Genomic DNA, 14,008 nt, shown 5'->3' with positions numbered 1-14,008 from the left:
TGAAATAAATGGTTTCTTTGGTACATTAGGGTTATATGATCATATATGGATTCCTATATACTTGTATAATGTCTCTGGAAAAAGAGAGAAAAATTGATTCTGAGGTACCAGTGATAGACTGTGTTTGGTTTTGCTTGTTAGTTTCCATGATTGTCAATTTGTGTTTCTGAGAAGGGAGTCTAGAATGATGTGAAAAGGAGTACAGAACCCCACAGGGGGAAAGGAAGCAAGTCTTTCCTGGACATTGATTTTTTTTTCCTGAGAATTGGCAGGAAATATTTTTATATTACAAATAAACCAATACTCTTAGGGTTTTAGTTCTTTTAGATTATACATAAACATTTCCATTAAAGTATACTCCTCTTTTAGTGTTTTAGTATTGTATTCTTTAAATAAACTGTTTATCTTCAATGTCTCACATAGTTTAACATGCCAAGAGTTTTTAATTTTTTTTTCAAGCTCTTTATTGGAAAATAATTGCTTTACACTCTTGTACCAGCTTTGTGAAGTACACCAAAGTGAATCAGCTGTATTTATACATATATCCCCATATCCCCTCCCTCCCGCGACTCCCCCCCACCCTCCCTGTCCTGGCCCTCTAAGGCATCACCCATCATCGAGTTGATCTCCCTTTGTGATACAGCAACTTCCCACTAGCTATCTATTTTACAGTTGGTAGTGTATATATGTCTATGCTACTCTCTCACTTCCTCCCAGCTTCCCCTTCTCCCCCTGTCCCCCCAACTCCGTGTCTGAGAGTTTTTAATTTTTAAGAATTGAATATTTTGTATTGAAAGGCGTACCTTGTAAAAAATATATGCATTTTTTTATTTGCAAAATAAATCAGAGAACAGATGCACAAAAGCCGTTTCCTGTCTGAAGTAGTTGAAGATTCAGAGCCCACCAGAAACCAGAATTTTACAGATCTATTAGCAGAACTACGGGTGGCACAGGTACGTTGCATAAGGATTTTAACCATTAGCGATAGGAAAGATTGTTATAAAAATCCCTACATGTGTAAAAAAAAATTATGTTTTTGTAATTTATGAATAAATAAAATCTGATTGTAAATTTCATATCAATTAAAAATTAGAAAATATCTAAGATTAGCTTTGGAATACCTATGACCTTAGTATAGAAGAAACAAAGTGATACTGTTTTAGATGGCCTCCTCTTTATGTAATCCAGCCTCTCGTCAGGCATTTATCATGTGGAACCATGTTGGAGGCATAACCTTATGTAGGGCATGTATACCTAACTTCAAACAAATCCCTCACTGGAAGTGTACAGCTGAAATAGGAAAATAATTCGAAGATAATTGTTCCCCTTAAAAAGTTAGTTGGCTTCTCTTCTGTCTTCCTAAGTGGACTGTGCACTTCTAGGGGACGGAGACCATATCTGCAAATATTTTTGTGTCTGATGTGCCCATCACAGAGGTGACATGCAATAGCTACTGCATAACTTTTTTCTTTATTTTTATCGAATTGTATTATAAAGAATATGGCCTAGAATTTTCTAAAGCAGTATTTATCAATAGGAGAAGTTTGGGAATTTAGGGCAGATTAATTCTGTCTTAGGCAGAACAGTTCTGTGCACTGCATGATTTTCATCACCCCGTCCCCAGGAATTGTGCTCATAGCACCCACCAGTCACAGCAGCACTCAAAACCACTGCCACGTTTCCAGACATCTCCTGTGGGAGGGCAGGTAACTCTCCCCACTCCCTCCCGTTAAGAACCATAGCACTAAACTAAAAAGTCCTTCCAATCTATATGAATGATTATATAAGTTAGAAAAATTCCAATTACATACCACTTTTTAATTAGAAATTTATTATATGAAGTTAGGTTACATAGAAATTTAAACATGCCATAGTTCACTAATTGATGTTTACCAGGTTTTTGTAGTATATAAAATGCAGCTTCAAATATGAACCCGTTAGAGAACTTTCTTAAGATGCATGTGTGTAAAGAATGATTAGATATGATAGGTAGGCAGATAAATAGAAAGAAGGAGTAAATGATTGGACACCCTCACTTATCAGGGGGCCTCAAAACCTAGCAAGTTAAGAGAAAAATGAACATTGCTGTAGTTTATGAAGGCTTGGGGAAAACTTAGTAAGGTTTCAAGCATTGCATTAGCTTCATTTGAAGGCTGTTATTAGTGACCTTTTAAAAGTGCTGTTTTGAACATATTTTTCTGACAAGTGGGAAACTAAAACTGCCACTGAAATTACCAGAAAACGCTGGCTAAAATATAATAAACATCTTGTAAATGCATAACCCATCTCTCAAGAAAGTGAGAGGAATCTCTAGGGGTCAGAAATGAACAGGGATACAAACCTAGCAGTAAGCATTGCTCTAGGCTCCAGTTCAGTAACCATGAGCCTTGAGCTTTAACAGCTAAGTGGAGATAGGACCCCAGGACTTCAAAGGGCCACATCCTTCAGTAAAACAGTGAACTAGGAGAAAAAATCCACCCATCTTCAGAAGGGACTGCAGTGTCAAGAAAGCTTATCTGTCTTAACTTGATTTCTATATAGAGAGGGAAAAAAGTCTCTTCTGCTTTACTGGTTGTTCAGTATAAATGTCATCCCTTCATTTGTGTTTTAGTATTTGAATTGACACTACTTGCAAGGGTTGGTTATACTCAAACTGAAGGAAAAAAAAATAGCATAAAATGTGGTCCTGAGTTAGTGATCATCTTTAGTGTGTCTAGAAGAAACACATGCAAAACACTCTTCGGGGTATCCACCCTTAACCCAGCTCACACGGTATTCCTTCAGATAAAAGCCTGCTGTGACTGTACGCTGAGAACGCAGAATTACAAAACCCTGGGAAACCACCCCCCATGAGCAGCCTTGGGGTGCTTCAATAAACAGCAGGATTAGAACCACAATCAAATTATTGAGTAGACTATGAAATAAGTAGACTTAAAATGACTTAACGTACAAAAAATAAGTGAGAAATTCAGTGTGAGGAAAGAGCAAAAAAGACTAGGCAAATTCAGAGAAAAATTAATGGAGCTCTGGAAATAGAGTGTATTCCTGGAAGTTAAAAAATAAGTAGAAAAATGAAATAGATGATCATACACAACTAAAAAAAATTGGTAAACTAGAAGATAGATCTAAGGAACTTACATTGAAACAGAAGAAAATAGAGAAATGGAAAATAGAAATATGAGATGCTATAGTTTATGTTTAAAATTTTTTAGAAGGTAATGGCTAAGAATTTTCCAGAAATTATAAAGGAGATGAATTCTCAAATTCAGGAAGCATAGTGAGTCTTGCTCAGAATACAGAAGTAAAAATCTGCATCTCGGCCTATCATGGTGAAAATACCAAGGGCAGAGAAGACCTTAAAAGAAATTAGAAAAAAAAAGTAAAAGTGTTAAAGATAAAAATTAGTAAAAATTCTTTGGGGATTTGTGCAAATACCAAAAGATGGAATGTAAATATACCCTTTATTTTCATTCACTTTGACATTCTGAGTTTAGTTTTAGAGCAAAAATTCATACTTGGTTAAATGTGCAATATAATTTTCATATCAAACATATTTGTGTACAGTCTAATTTGTACCTTAAAAATTAATACCAATTAGTGTAGTCTTAAAATGTGAGTTGGTTCTTTGTAAGCTATAGATGGAAGCATATTGCTAAAAGCAAAGGTCTTAAAAAAAAAAAAGCGAAGGTCGTAAGCCCGGTCCTTCTAGTTTGCCAGGGTGGGGAGGAGGATGAGGCTGACTGCAGCTGGGCTGGTCACTCAGGCACTCCTCCTGACGCTGGAAAAAACAGTGGCTGAACAAGGCAGGCATGGCCCTTGCTCACTAGGAACACATATTCCACCCGTGAAGACAGATAATGAGTAAACAAGAAACAGTTACACAGAGAGGTAAGTTCTTTGAGGAAAATAAGACTAGAGACTAAGGGTAGGCAGAGCAGGGATAAGGCAGCTATCCGCGGTGTGGGCGCAGAGGCGCTCCTGAGGACGTGGTGTCTGTGTCAGGAGCTGAGGAGAAGCAGCAGCTCACTGTGCAAAGACCACGCCTTCCTGCCTCAAGCACAGGCCCTGTGTCAGGAAGGGGCTTGGGACCTTCCAGAAGCAGAGGCCTCTGAGGCAGAAGTGGGTGAGTAAGGACAAGAGTGATGGACGAGAAGGTCAGAGAGACAGACAGAGGCCTCTGAGTGTCCACATAGTAAATTCTTGAAGAAACTCAGTGCTCTCCTGAGAATACATCCACAGAGGATTAAACAGTGAAATGATGCAGCTAGAACCACGATTATACAAGGCCTTAGGGATGGATTTATTTTCTTCATAAAACTGGATTTTAGTTGTCAGGTAGTGTGAAACAAAGTTTTTAAGAATATTTATTTTGGAACTGAACTATAGCAAGTGTACAGCCATGAATCCAGGAGTTTCTTCAGCAGTTAGGAGTTCAGTTCAGTGCACATTTATTAAGTACCTGCCATGTGCTTGGCACCACACAGTAAACAAGTAGTGAAATCAGTCTTGGTCCCCAAAGAGCTTTCAGGCTAATAAAGAGATCAGTGCTGTATGAAACAAAGTAATGAACGCTGTACTAGAGGCGCCCTGACAGTTTGTGGGAATGCCGGGGCGGGGCTTGTCAGGAATAGCCTCGTTTGAACTACACTTTGAAGGATAAGCATGGCTTTGGTGAGGCGGGAATGAGGGCTGTTGAGAGAGTGTGAAACGTAGGGCACGTTGAGAATTTAACTTTCTCTTTGACGTGCCAAGCAAGCATGTTTTTGCATTTGTGATATAAGAATGAGCAAAACAAAAGTTCTGCTTTCAAGTAAACATATATGTCAGGTGGTGATGAGTGCGTGAGAAGAAAATAAAGCAGCACCCCTGGGGACCAGGATGAGGATTGCTGTTTTAGAAAAAGTGATCGGGGAAGTCCTTCCTGGGGCCTCATTTGAGCAGAAATCCTGATGAAGTGAAGGAGTGGGCCAGCTGGCTATCTGGGGGCAGAGCCGTAGGCAGAGGAGACAGCAAGTGCAAATACCTTGGGGTAGGAGCATGCTGGGTGGGTTCAAAGAGCAGCGGCTGGTGTGACGTGGCAGGGGGAGATTCGCAGGAGATGTGACAGAGGAGCAGGCAAGACTGGGTTATGTGACAGTGAAGGTCATGTAGGGATGGTGGGTTTCCCCTAAGAGGGGTGGGAACCACCAGAGAGTTTCAGACACAGGAGTGATAGTTAAATTAACTGACTCTTGTAGACAGTTCCTGTGGCTGCTGAGAGGAGAACAGACTGTAGGTGCTGAGGCTGGAAGAGGCAGACTGGTTAGGAGGGTATTGTATTGATAGTCACCCAGGGAGAATGGGAGATTGGAAGGGCTTGGGAGCTGTGTTGAGCTAGGTGACTAGAACTGATTCTAGTAGGCTCTGGGGAGCTCGTAATCCTTTGGAGGGGAATGGTGATAAAATCAAGCTAAAATTTAAGAAAACTAATTAGCAGTATTTATGATGAATTGGGTGTAAGAGACACTATACCACAACTTATTGTGGTTGGAAATAATTTGCTTTTGTATTTTTATGAATATCAAGAAAGAAAAAAACAGTTTACTGGAAGACATCAAAAGACTGAAGCAGGACAAACAGGCTCTTGAAGTAGACTTGGAGAAAATGAAGAAAGAGAGAGACCAAGCCAAAGACCAGGTTGCATACGCCACAGGTAAAAGTCTGAGCTGAAATGGTTTACTTTTATACTCCTAACTGTTCTAATCTTGAGTTAAGTAACAGCAGTTGGATAGTATAATCAAAATGCTATTCCTTGAAGTGTGTTGTAATTTTAGAAAGTTTTAAAAAAATTATTTAAAGGTATGTGCATTTGATTGGTTTAGCAGCAATAATTGTGAGATCAGAGAAAATCACGGATTGTTTTGAATTCGTGGCATTATGGGCTTAGTTGTGTAGTCATCCCAGCTACACTGGGACCTTCCAGGGCACGGTCTCTCTTGTTATCCCTGGGTCTGGAACATAAGTTCTCAAGTATTTACCAAATGAACAAATAACACCACACTGTGTTTGTAGAAAACACAAGGATGGATATGGTATACCCCACCAGGGAAGACAAGGGCAGTAAGATAAGAATGCGGAGAAGCTTAATATTAAAAAATTAGAAATAAACATGAGGGTTGTAATAAAGGTTTCAGAGAGGAGTGGCATTTGAGCTGGGTCCTAACAGATGGAGAGATTCAGGAGGGGGCTGCTCAGGTGTGTTTCATGAGCATGTTATTGGCTACACCTATGGATTGGAGCTTAGGATGGCAGAGCACAGGGCTAGAAAGGTTGATCAGAGGAGCCCTTGTTTGCCAAAGTAAGGATCTTTCCTCTGTGATACTATGATCTTCAGTGTAGGATGTGTATAGTAAAATTCACTTACCTATTTGTAAGAAATTTACCTTCCTCATCTATAAAAGAGAGTAACAGTAACAGTTCCCACCATATGTTTGTTGTGTTAGTCTTATATGATAAGCATCCTCTAATGTTTGCCATTGTTACTTTTTAATATAATTATAGGAATTCATTTTTATTATCTCTTGAATCCAACATTTATTTTCATAGAAATGACTTTAATAATGAAAGTCAGTGAGAAAAGAATTGATTTATCAAAAAATTTTGTGTGCCAGCGTTGCTACAAGTTTGAGGATTTGGACTATGAACACAGTCTTCATCCTCCTTTACTAATAACACTAAACTAGACACAGCCTTGCATACATCAGTTGTTTTTTGCCTCTTGTTTTTTTCATAATGCTTTCATTAGAGCAGCATTGGTTTTCATTTAAAAATTTTAAATTTAGTTTATTTCCATATTTTGAAAAATTGCAGTTCAGTTATTGAATTACTTTATCTTATAGGTGAAAAATTATATGAAATAAAAATTTTAGAAGAAACACATAAACAAGAAATCAGTCGTCTGCAAAAAAGATTACAGTGGTATGCCGAAAATCAGGAACTTCTGGATAAAGATGCAGTTCGGCTTAAAGAAGCAAATGAAGAAATTGAGAAGCTGAAACTTGAGGTAATACATCATTTTAGAATGTATTTCTGTAGATGAACCCTATTATCGTAAACATTTCTTCATAGCCTTGTGTCATTGAATTGATATACTCAAAATTCTGTTTATTAAAATGGCTGGTTTGACCTTGGTTTGTGTTTATTGTATAGTCCGTTTTAGAGTAGCCTGAGCCAGCTCTCTGTATCCACAAGTTCACTAACCGGTAGATTCAACCAACTGCGGATTGAAAATATTCAGAAAAAAAACAGTTTCAAAAGGCAAAACCTAAACTTGCTGTGCGCTGGCAACTATTTTCATAGCATTTACATTGTTTTAGGTATTGTAAGTAAACTAGAGATGAGTTAAAGTACAGGGGAGTTATATGCAAATACTACAGCATTTTATACAAGGGGCTTCAGCATCCCCAGGGTTTCAGCATCCTGAGATCTTAGTATCTGCAGGGATCCGGGAACCAGTGCCCCACAGTTACCAAGGCACGACTAAATCGCGGCTCCTTATCACAGCCTGTGAGGTCCGCACGTGGTCTGAACCCTGCCTGCCTTTCCAGCCCCACCTGTACCGCACTCCCTGGGTCACTCTCCTCCAACCACACCAGCCCTCCCTCTGGTTCTTGAACATGCCCAGCTCATTCCACTTGTTGCTCTGGCCTAAGTTCTTCCCATGTCTCACTCCTTGTTCAAGTCTCAGCTCCAAATTCTACTCCCCAGAAAGATCTTTCTGACTTCTTTATCTAATGAAGCCACCAGTCCGGCCGCCTTTGACTCTCCTCATTCCTTCACTTTATTTTCTTCTACATAGTACTTGTCACTCTCTGAAGTTATTTGATTTACTTTATTAGCTTTTCAGCTGTCTCCTTCCACTAGGACATAAGCACCTTGAAAGCAGGGAAGTGGCTTGTCTTGTTTGCTCTCCATATCTCCAGCACAGTGCTCTATCTGGCATCTAAGTGAATTAATGAACTGCCGTTGTGCTTCCCTCTTGGTGTTTCTCTGCTGTGTTTTAAATATGCTTCTTAACATGGTCTTTCCTTATTGGTAGGTTGAGAAACTGAAAGCTGAATCTGGAAATCCATCCATCCAGCAGAAGATACGTTTAAAAGAAAAAGCAGCTGATACCAAAAAAATTCAGGATCTAGAGCGACAAGTACGTGTTCAGGGTAAATTTTCATTAAGGTATTTTATACATAGTGCATTTTCACATTCTCTTTTGTTGACTACAAGATGTAGTCAACCTGGAAATTTTGGGTTTTATCCATTCATTTTAATATAGAACTGCTTCTACTTTAAACTTTGAATACAATAAAAACTAGTAAACAACATCATTTTATATAATCTGCAGCTTTATGACTAAAGAATTTTTGGAGTAATGTGTCTTATTAGATGGTAGACCTATTGATTAAAGGTCATTTGCATCCCAGCTCTGTTTGACATCCAGGAAGAAGGAAACAGAACTTTGACACTCTGGGTGTATAGCTAGGATCCCTTCTCCTGAGGAAGGATAGGCCAGAGAGGAGGGCAGGGAAGGAGACCCTCCAGTTGGGAACATGTTAGTAGCACTTGGGAAGTCTTGCAGAATACCCTAGAAACTGAAGATCCAGTTTTGCAGAGAGCTGGCCATAATTTTAAGCTGCTGCTCACTGTTGAGGTTCAGAAATACTCATTTTCATGGTCAGTGTGGCTGAGACTTTTTTCAAAAACCATACAGTGATACTTATTAGGATTAAGATTTTTTTCATTGAAATAGTTGTTTTGTAAGCTGGAATATTTCTTAACTTTTTACTTTTGTTTTTAAAACCTTCTGTAATGCAGTGTTTCTATTCATAACTAAATATTAAAACAAAATTAGAATTTCCAGCCCTGTTCATAAGGGAACATGATTCTGTAGTCAAGTCATGACGCTTAGATGTACAGCTATTATTCCATCATAAACCTGAAACTGTGAGGTCATCGCTGGGCTGCATATTAGCCCAGTTTAATGAGAAGAAGGAAAACTAAGCAAAAAATTAGCTTTGTTCCTTTTATAGGACCTGTTATATTAAAAGGTATGATTTGGTAGTTTGGTTCAGTGGCCGGGAAAGGAACAGGACAGAGGGGATTTGAAGAGCTAGAAATATTCTGAAATAACTGTAGTGTAGATTCCTTGCTTTTTTTTTTTTTTTGCAGTGCTTAAGACTTAGATTAGCCCACGTAGAAGAAGCCATCCAGAATTGTGAAAGAGAAAACACCACAGGAACCACTTTTCCACTAGATGACTTTAAGAGAATAATGTAGAACTGAACGTATGAGAGTAAAAAAACAAAGCATGCTTAAAAACGAAATTAAGATTTGAAATGGTAATTCATATTGACCAGAAATAGAATGTTTTATAAAAGTAACCTCTCTCTTCTACTAATGCTTTCATTGAAAATTGATTGGTTTATCATCTTAGATTATAGCTTTCTAAAGTATTATTCATTAATAAATATTTTCTATAGTTTGCTACATATACGTTTCAGATTTTACTCTGTTTCCATGAACAGAGCATTTCTATCCTAATGATTTTAAATCTTAATATATATTGTATAATCAAGGTTTATCAAGTATATTCAGAATCAGTTTAAGCCATGTTCTGAAATAGATTAATTATAGAATAAAATATCTTTTACTTATGTGCTTTTTTCTAAATAGCACATAAGTAAAAGTGGGGCTAATTATATGCACGTTAAAGTGAAAATTTCAGATTATGTACGTTCGTTCATACTTTTATTTGATGGAATATTCCATAGTTTAATTTCCAAGGAGACTTAAAAAACAACAGCAACTTTATATGATAGAGCCACACTGGTATCAGTGACCAAAGAATAAATTAAAAAGCAAAATTAAAGAATATAGAAATAAAATTAATTTTCTGCCAAAAATGTAGTATACATTTCAGAATATCAAAATCAGTTTGAAAACATTGCTTAGAATTTTAAATGAATATATTAATTGTAAATATGCTGAAACAAATTCATTTTTTAAAATCTAGTCTTTTTAATATACATGATGTATATGTATATACCTTTATATGCTTACATCTAATCTACATTTTTAATACCAGAGGAAGCAAAATGAAAAATTTTACAGATGAAATTATCAATCTTTGTATCTGGATATATTCCAGTTTATGGTATATCTATGAATGTGCAAGCAGTCTTCAGGAATGGAAATATTTACTGTTAATTTTTCAAATGATGTGACCCTAAAGTACCTACTAGGAACAATATTCAGTCTATAAACAGGATTTTGAGCAACCTATCTTGCCTTAGGAAAGGTAGTTTAGGGGACCAGATCATATATAATAAAAACCATTATCAGGCCCTCACCCGTGCTGGGCCCTCTGTTAAGCATTTCACCAAGATAAATGTCATCTGATCCTCACTTAATTGCATGAATACCATGAAATCAGTATTGTTACCTCCCCATTTTACCGATGAGACAAAAGAGATATATATTGAGGAGCTGACACAGGTCACAAAGCTGGTAGCACAGTCTTAACTCCAGACATGCTCTAACCTCTGCACCAGACCACCTCTGAGGTGCTATTTTATTTATTTTAATGTGTGCTCAGGGGTTAGAAAAATGTTCAATGAAGTTTTAGTGCCTTAATCTATGTTTTTCAAAGGTATCTTAACATAATACCTTTTTTTTTTTTTTAAACTCTTTATTGGAATATATTTGCTTTACATTCTTGTACCTGTCTCTGAGGTACACCAAAGTGAATCAGCTGCATCTACACACATATCCCCATATCCCCTCCCTCCTGCGACCCCTCCCCACCCTCCCCGTCCTGGCCCTCCAAGGCGTCTCCCATGATGTTGATCTCCTTTCGTTATACAGCAGCTTCCCAATAGCTGTCTATTTTACAGCTGGTAGTGTAAATATGTCTATGCTACTCTCTCACCTTGTCCCAACTTCCCCTTTGCCCCTCACCCCAGCCCCGTGTCCTCAAATCCATTCTCTACTTCTATATCTCCACTCTTTCCTGTCACTGGTTTCATCAGTACCATTTCTTCAGATTCCATATATATGTGTTAGCATACAGTATTTGTTTTTCTCTTTCTGGCTTACTTTGCTCTGTATGACAGACTCTAGGTCTATCCACCTCATGACATATAGTTCAATTTCATTCCTTTTTATGGCTGAGTAATATTCCATTATATATATGTGCCACATCTTCTTTATCCATCATAATACCTTTAACAAAAGGAGGTATACACACATATGTATATGTAATATCAAGCTCTAATTTCTGTTGACCCAGGTGTAGTTTTTTTTTACAGAAAGATCATGTAATATGTTATTGTTTTAACAGACTAAATGAAAAGTCGTTTTTATGAAGACTTCATTAAATGTCATCTAATCTTCTTTGCTTCCTAATTGAAAGAAGTCATTTTAAAGTAGATTTAAGTTTATTCAGAGGGTTGTTGGGGTGGGGGGAGATTGTTGGCAGGCAGGGGACAGGTGCTTAGGAAGCTGTATGTTTATTACAAAAATTTTGCACATTCATGTGCATGTAAGTAATTTTTCAGTCAAGAGATAGTATAAACACTTATCTGAGGGGGTCTGTGGGAAAAAGGGAAGGGAGAGAGCTTTGTCCTCACAAAGATTGGTTATTATTAATATCCAATAGGAGTTCCCAAGATCTATTTCAAATATATATGAGGATTTCTGTAAATCAACCAGTATTAAATTAGACATTATACTATTGTGTGCTTTAGTCAAATAATCTAGGATATAAAATTTGAAATTAATTTGTGCTGCTGTGCATTTGATTGTCTTGACATGTGATATGAACATCTCTTTGAAATCTAGACATGACTGATAGAGCATGATCTAAATTTTTACATTTAACTGCTTAATTTTAATATACTTGTGACCTTAACATGCATACAAAAATATTTTAATAGGTGAAGGAAATGGAAGGAATTCTAAAGAGACGATATCCCAATTCTTTGCCTGCTTTAATATTGGCTGCATCAGCAGCTGGTGATACAGTGGATAGAAATACAGTGGAGTTTATGGAAAAAAGGATAAAAAAACTTGAAGCTGATCTGGAGGGCAAAGATGAAGAAGCAAAGAAAAGCCTTCGTACCATGGAACAGCAGTTTCAGAAAATGAAGGTAAGTGCCATCCATGGAGATGGGGCTCAGAGGTGAACCATGGGGGCTGGGGACTTCTGAGAGTCAGACAGAAGAATATGTTTTGGGGAGGGGTGGTGGGCAAAGACCATCAGAGGAATGAATTCCAACCCCTCCCTTTTAGGCTATCTAAATCTACCTAATTTTTTCCTTTTTCCAATCCCTACCCCATCCCGCTCCTGTCCCTGTTCGCTTCCAGCCACTTCCTCCTTTCATTTCTGATTCCCAGGGCACACCAAGCATTCAGTTGCCTTTGCATGTGCTCTTCCTACTTCCAGAATACCTCTGCTTCCACTTATCCCCAGATTTACACACGTCCCTCAAGGCTGAACTTGAATGTGCTCCCTCTGTGCCGTCTTCCCTCCTTCCCTCAGGCCTCCAGACACACTCAGGTGCCTTGTCGCCTCTGCGCTGTGTCCATAGGCGCGTTACCGCAGTTATCACAGGACACCGGCACTTGCTGTGTCCCTCTCCTCACCAGGCTGTGAACTGTTTGAAGGCAGGAGCCTAGTTTATCCCTGGGACCTGGCACGGAGCCTAGCATGCAGTTGTAGCTCAATAAATAGTCACTGAATGAATGAACACAATCCTGTCATGCCTCCCTTCACAGAGTAGACTATTATGTTATTTCGTTAATAAAGCTCTAGTATGCAAATTCTAAGCTGACCTATTACTCTGAGAGTTCTAAGTGGATGTTAGAAGGCTGAAATGTGCCGCTACTTACAGACATCAGTACCCCAACTGCTTTCCCTATTTATCCTCAGAGAGTGTAGTTTGTCAATTTGCATAGAGAAGGGTACACAATAATAGGTTTGCTTGTGAGGTTTAAAATAAGTTTTGGTGTACAGAAAATGTAATTTAATGCTATGAAGCAGTGTACAATTAGGAAATTACGTAACATATTGAGAATATATAATGGCATGCCCTTCAAAGATTAGGACTTCAACACATTTGACTGACTCAAGGCACATGGACTTGGAGGCATCAGAATATGTGGTAAGCCCCTGAATGAAGGAAGAGGAAGAACCTGGGAGAGTGCAGGGCTTTGGTCACTAATAGAATGTTTCGCAGTGGTTTGTTGTCACGTGGGTTCTTTTCTGCAGATTCAGTATGAGCAGAGACTGGAGGAGCAGGAGCAGCTGCTTGCCTGCAGATTGAAGCAGGCAGCCCAGGACCAACATGACAGCTCCTCCAGGGCTGCAGCACTAGAGAAGGAACTGGATGACATTAAGGAAGCCCATCAGGTCACTGTAAGAAACCTTGAAGCTGAAATAGAAGTTCTTAAACATCAGAATGCTGAATTGGAGCTCAAGAAGTATGATAAGAATGATAGAGATTTCCAGTCTATAGAATTTCAGGTGGAACAGGCTCATTCTAAAGCTAAACTGGTCAGACTCAATGAGGAGCTGGCCGCAAAGGGGAGAGAGATACAGGACCTTTCGAAAACTGTGGAGAGGCTTCAGAAGGAGAGGAGAAAGATGCTCTCTAATCAGCACTCTAAGGCTAGAGAGGAAATGACTGCCAAAAGGGTCAAGAAAGATGTTCTGCACCCAGGTAAAGGAAATGCTAACTCCTATGGAACCCTGGAGGAAAAGCTTTACCAACCACATACTTTTACTGATTCCGATACTTCAGAGGTTGTACAAGAAAACTGCAGATTGAAAAATGAACTGGAGAGATTAACTGTGGAGAGGAATGAGCTGAAGATGAAATCTGACATAGCAATGAACCAATTTGAAAACTCCATGAAAAGGTAAAAATGTGATTTTGTCAGTATATGGAGACATAAAAAGATAAAAATTTAAAAATAG

General features: G+C 38.3%; 1 protein-coding gene across 7 annotated transcripts in view; it reads left to right on the top strand.

The window, feature by feature from the left end:
• The window catches only part of CEP162 (centrosomal protein 162), a 94,745-nt gene that overhangs the window by 55,079 nt on the left and 25,658 nt on the right, over positions 1–14,008 (top strand). For 6 of the 7 annotated variants that reach the window (XR_009054321.1, XM_057739189.1, XM_057739190.1 and 3 more), the window contains 6 exons: positions 848–953; positions 5,566–5,692; positions 6,879–7,042; positions 8,078–8,182; positions 11,967–12,179; positions 13,301–13,950. Coding sequence is in view for 6 of the 7 variants with exons in the window: in XM_057739189.1 (XP_057595172.1) it covers positions 848–953; positions 5,566–5,692; positions 6,879–7,042; positions 8,078–8,182; positions 11,967–12,179; positions 13,301–13,950 (1,365 nt within the window). In the remaining variant the exon portion in view is untranslated. The remainder of the gene's footprint in view (positions 1–847; positions 954–5,565; positions 5,693–6,878; positions 7,043–8,077; positions 8,183–11,966; positions 12,180–13,300; positions 13,951–14,008) is intronic. The other variant, XM_057739188.1, reaches the window with a different exon arrangement.

This window comes from Hippopotamus amphibius, chromosome 6, assembly GCF_030028045.1.
Source record: "Hippopotamus amphibius kiboko isolate mHipAmp2 chromosome 6, mHipAmp2.hap2, whole genome shotgun sequence".
Classification (NCBI taxonomy): Eukaryota; Metazoa; Chordata; class Mammalia; order Artiodactyla; family Hippopotamidae; genus Hippopotamus; species Hippopotamus amphibius.
This window is presented reverse-complemented; position numbering and strand designations above follow the sequence as displayed.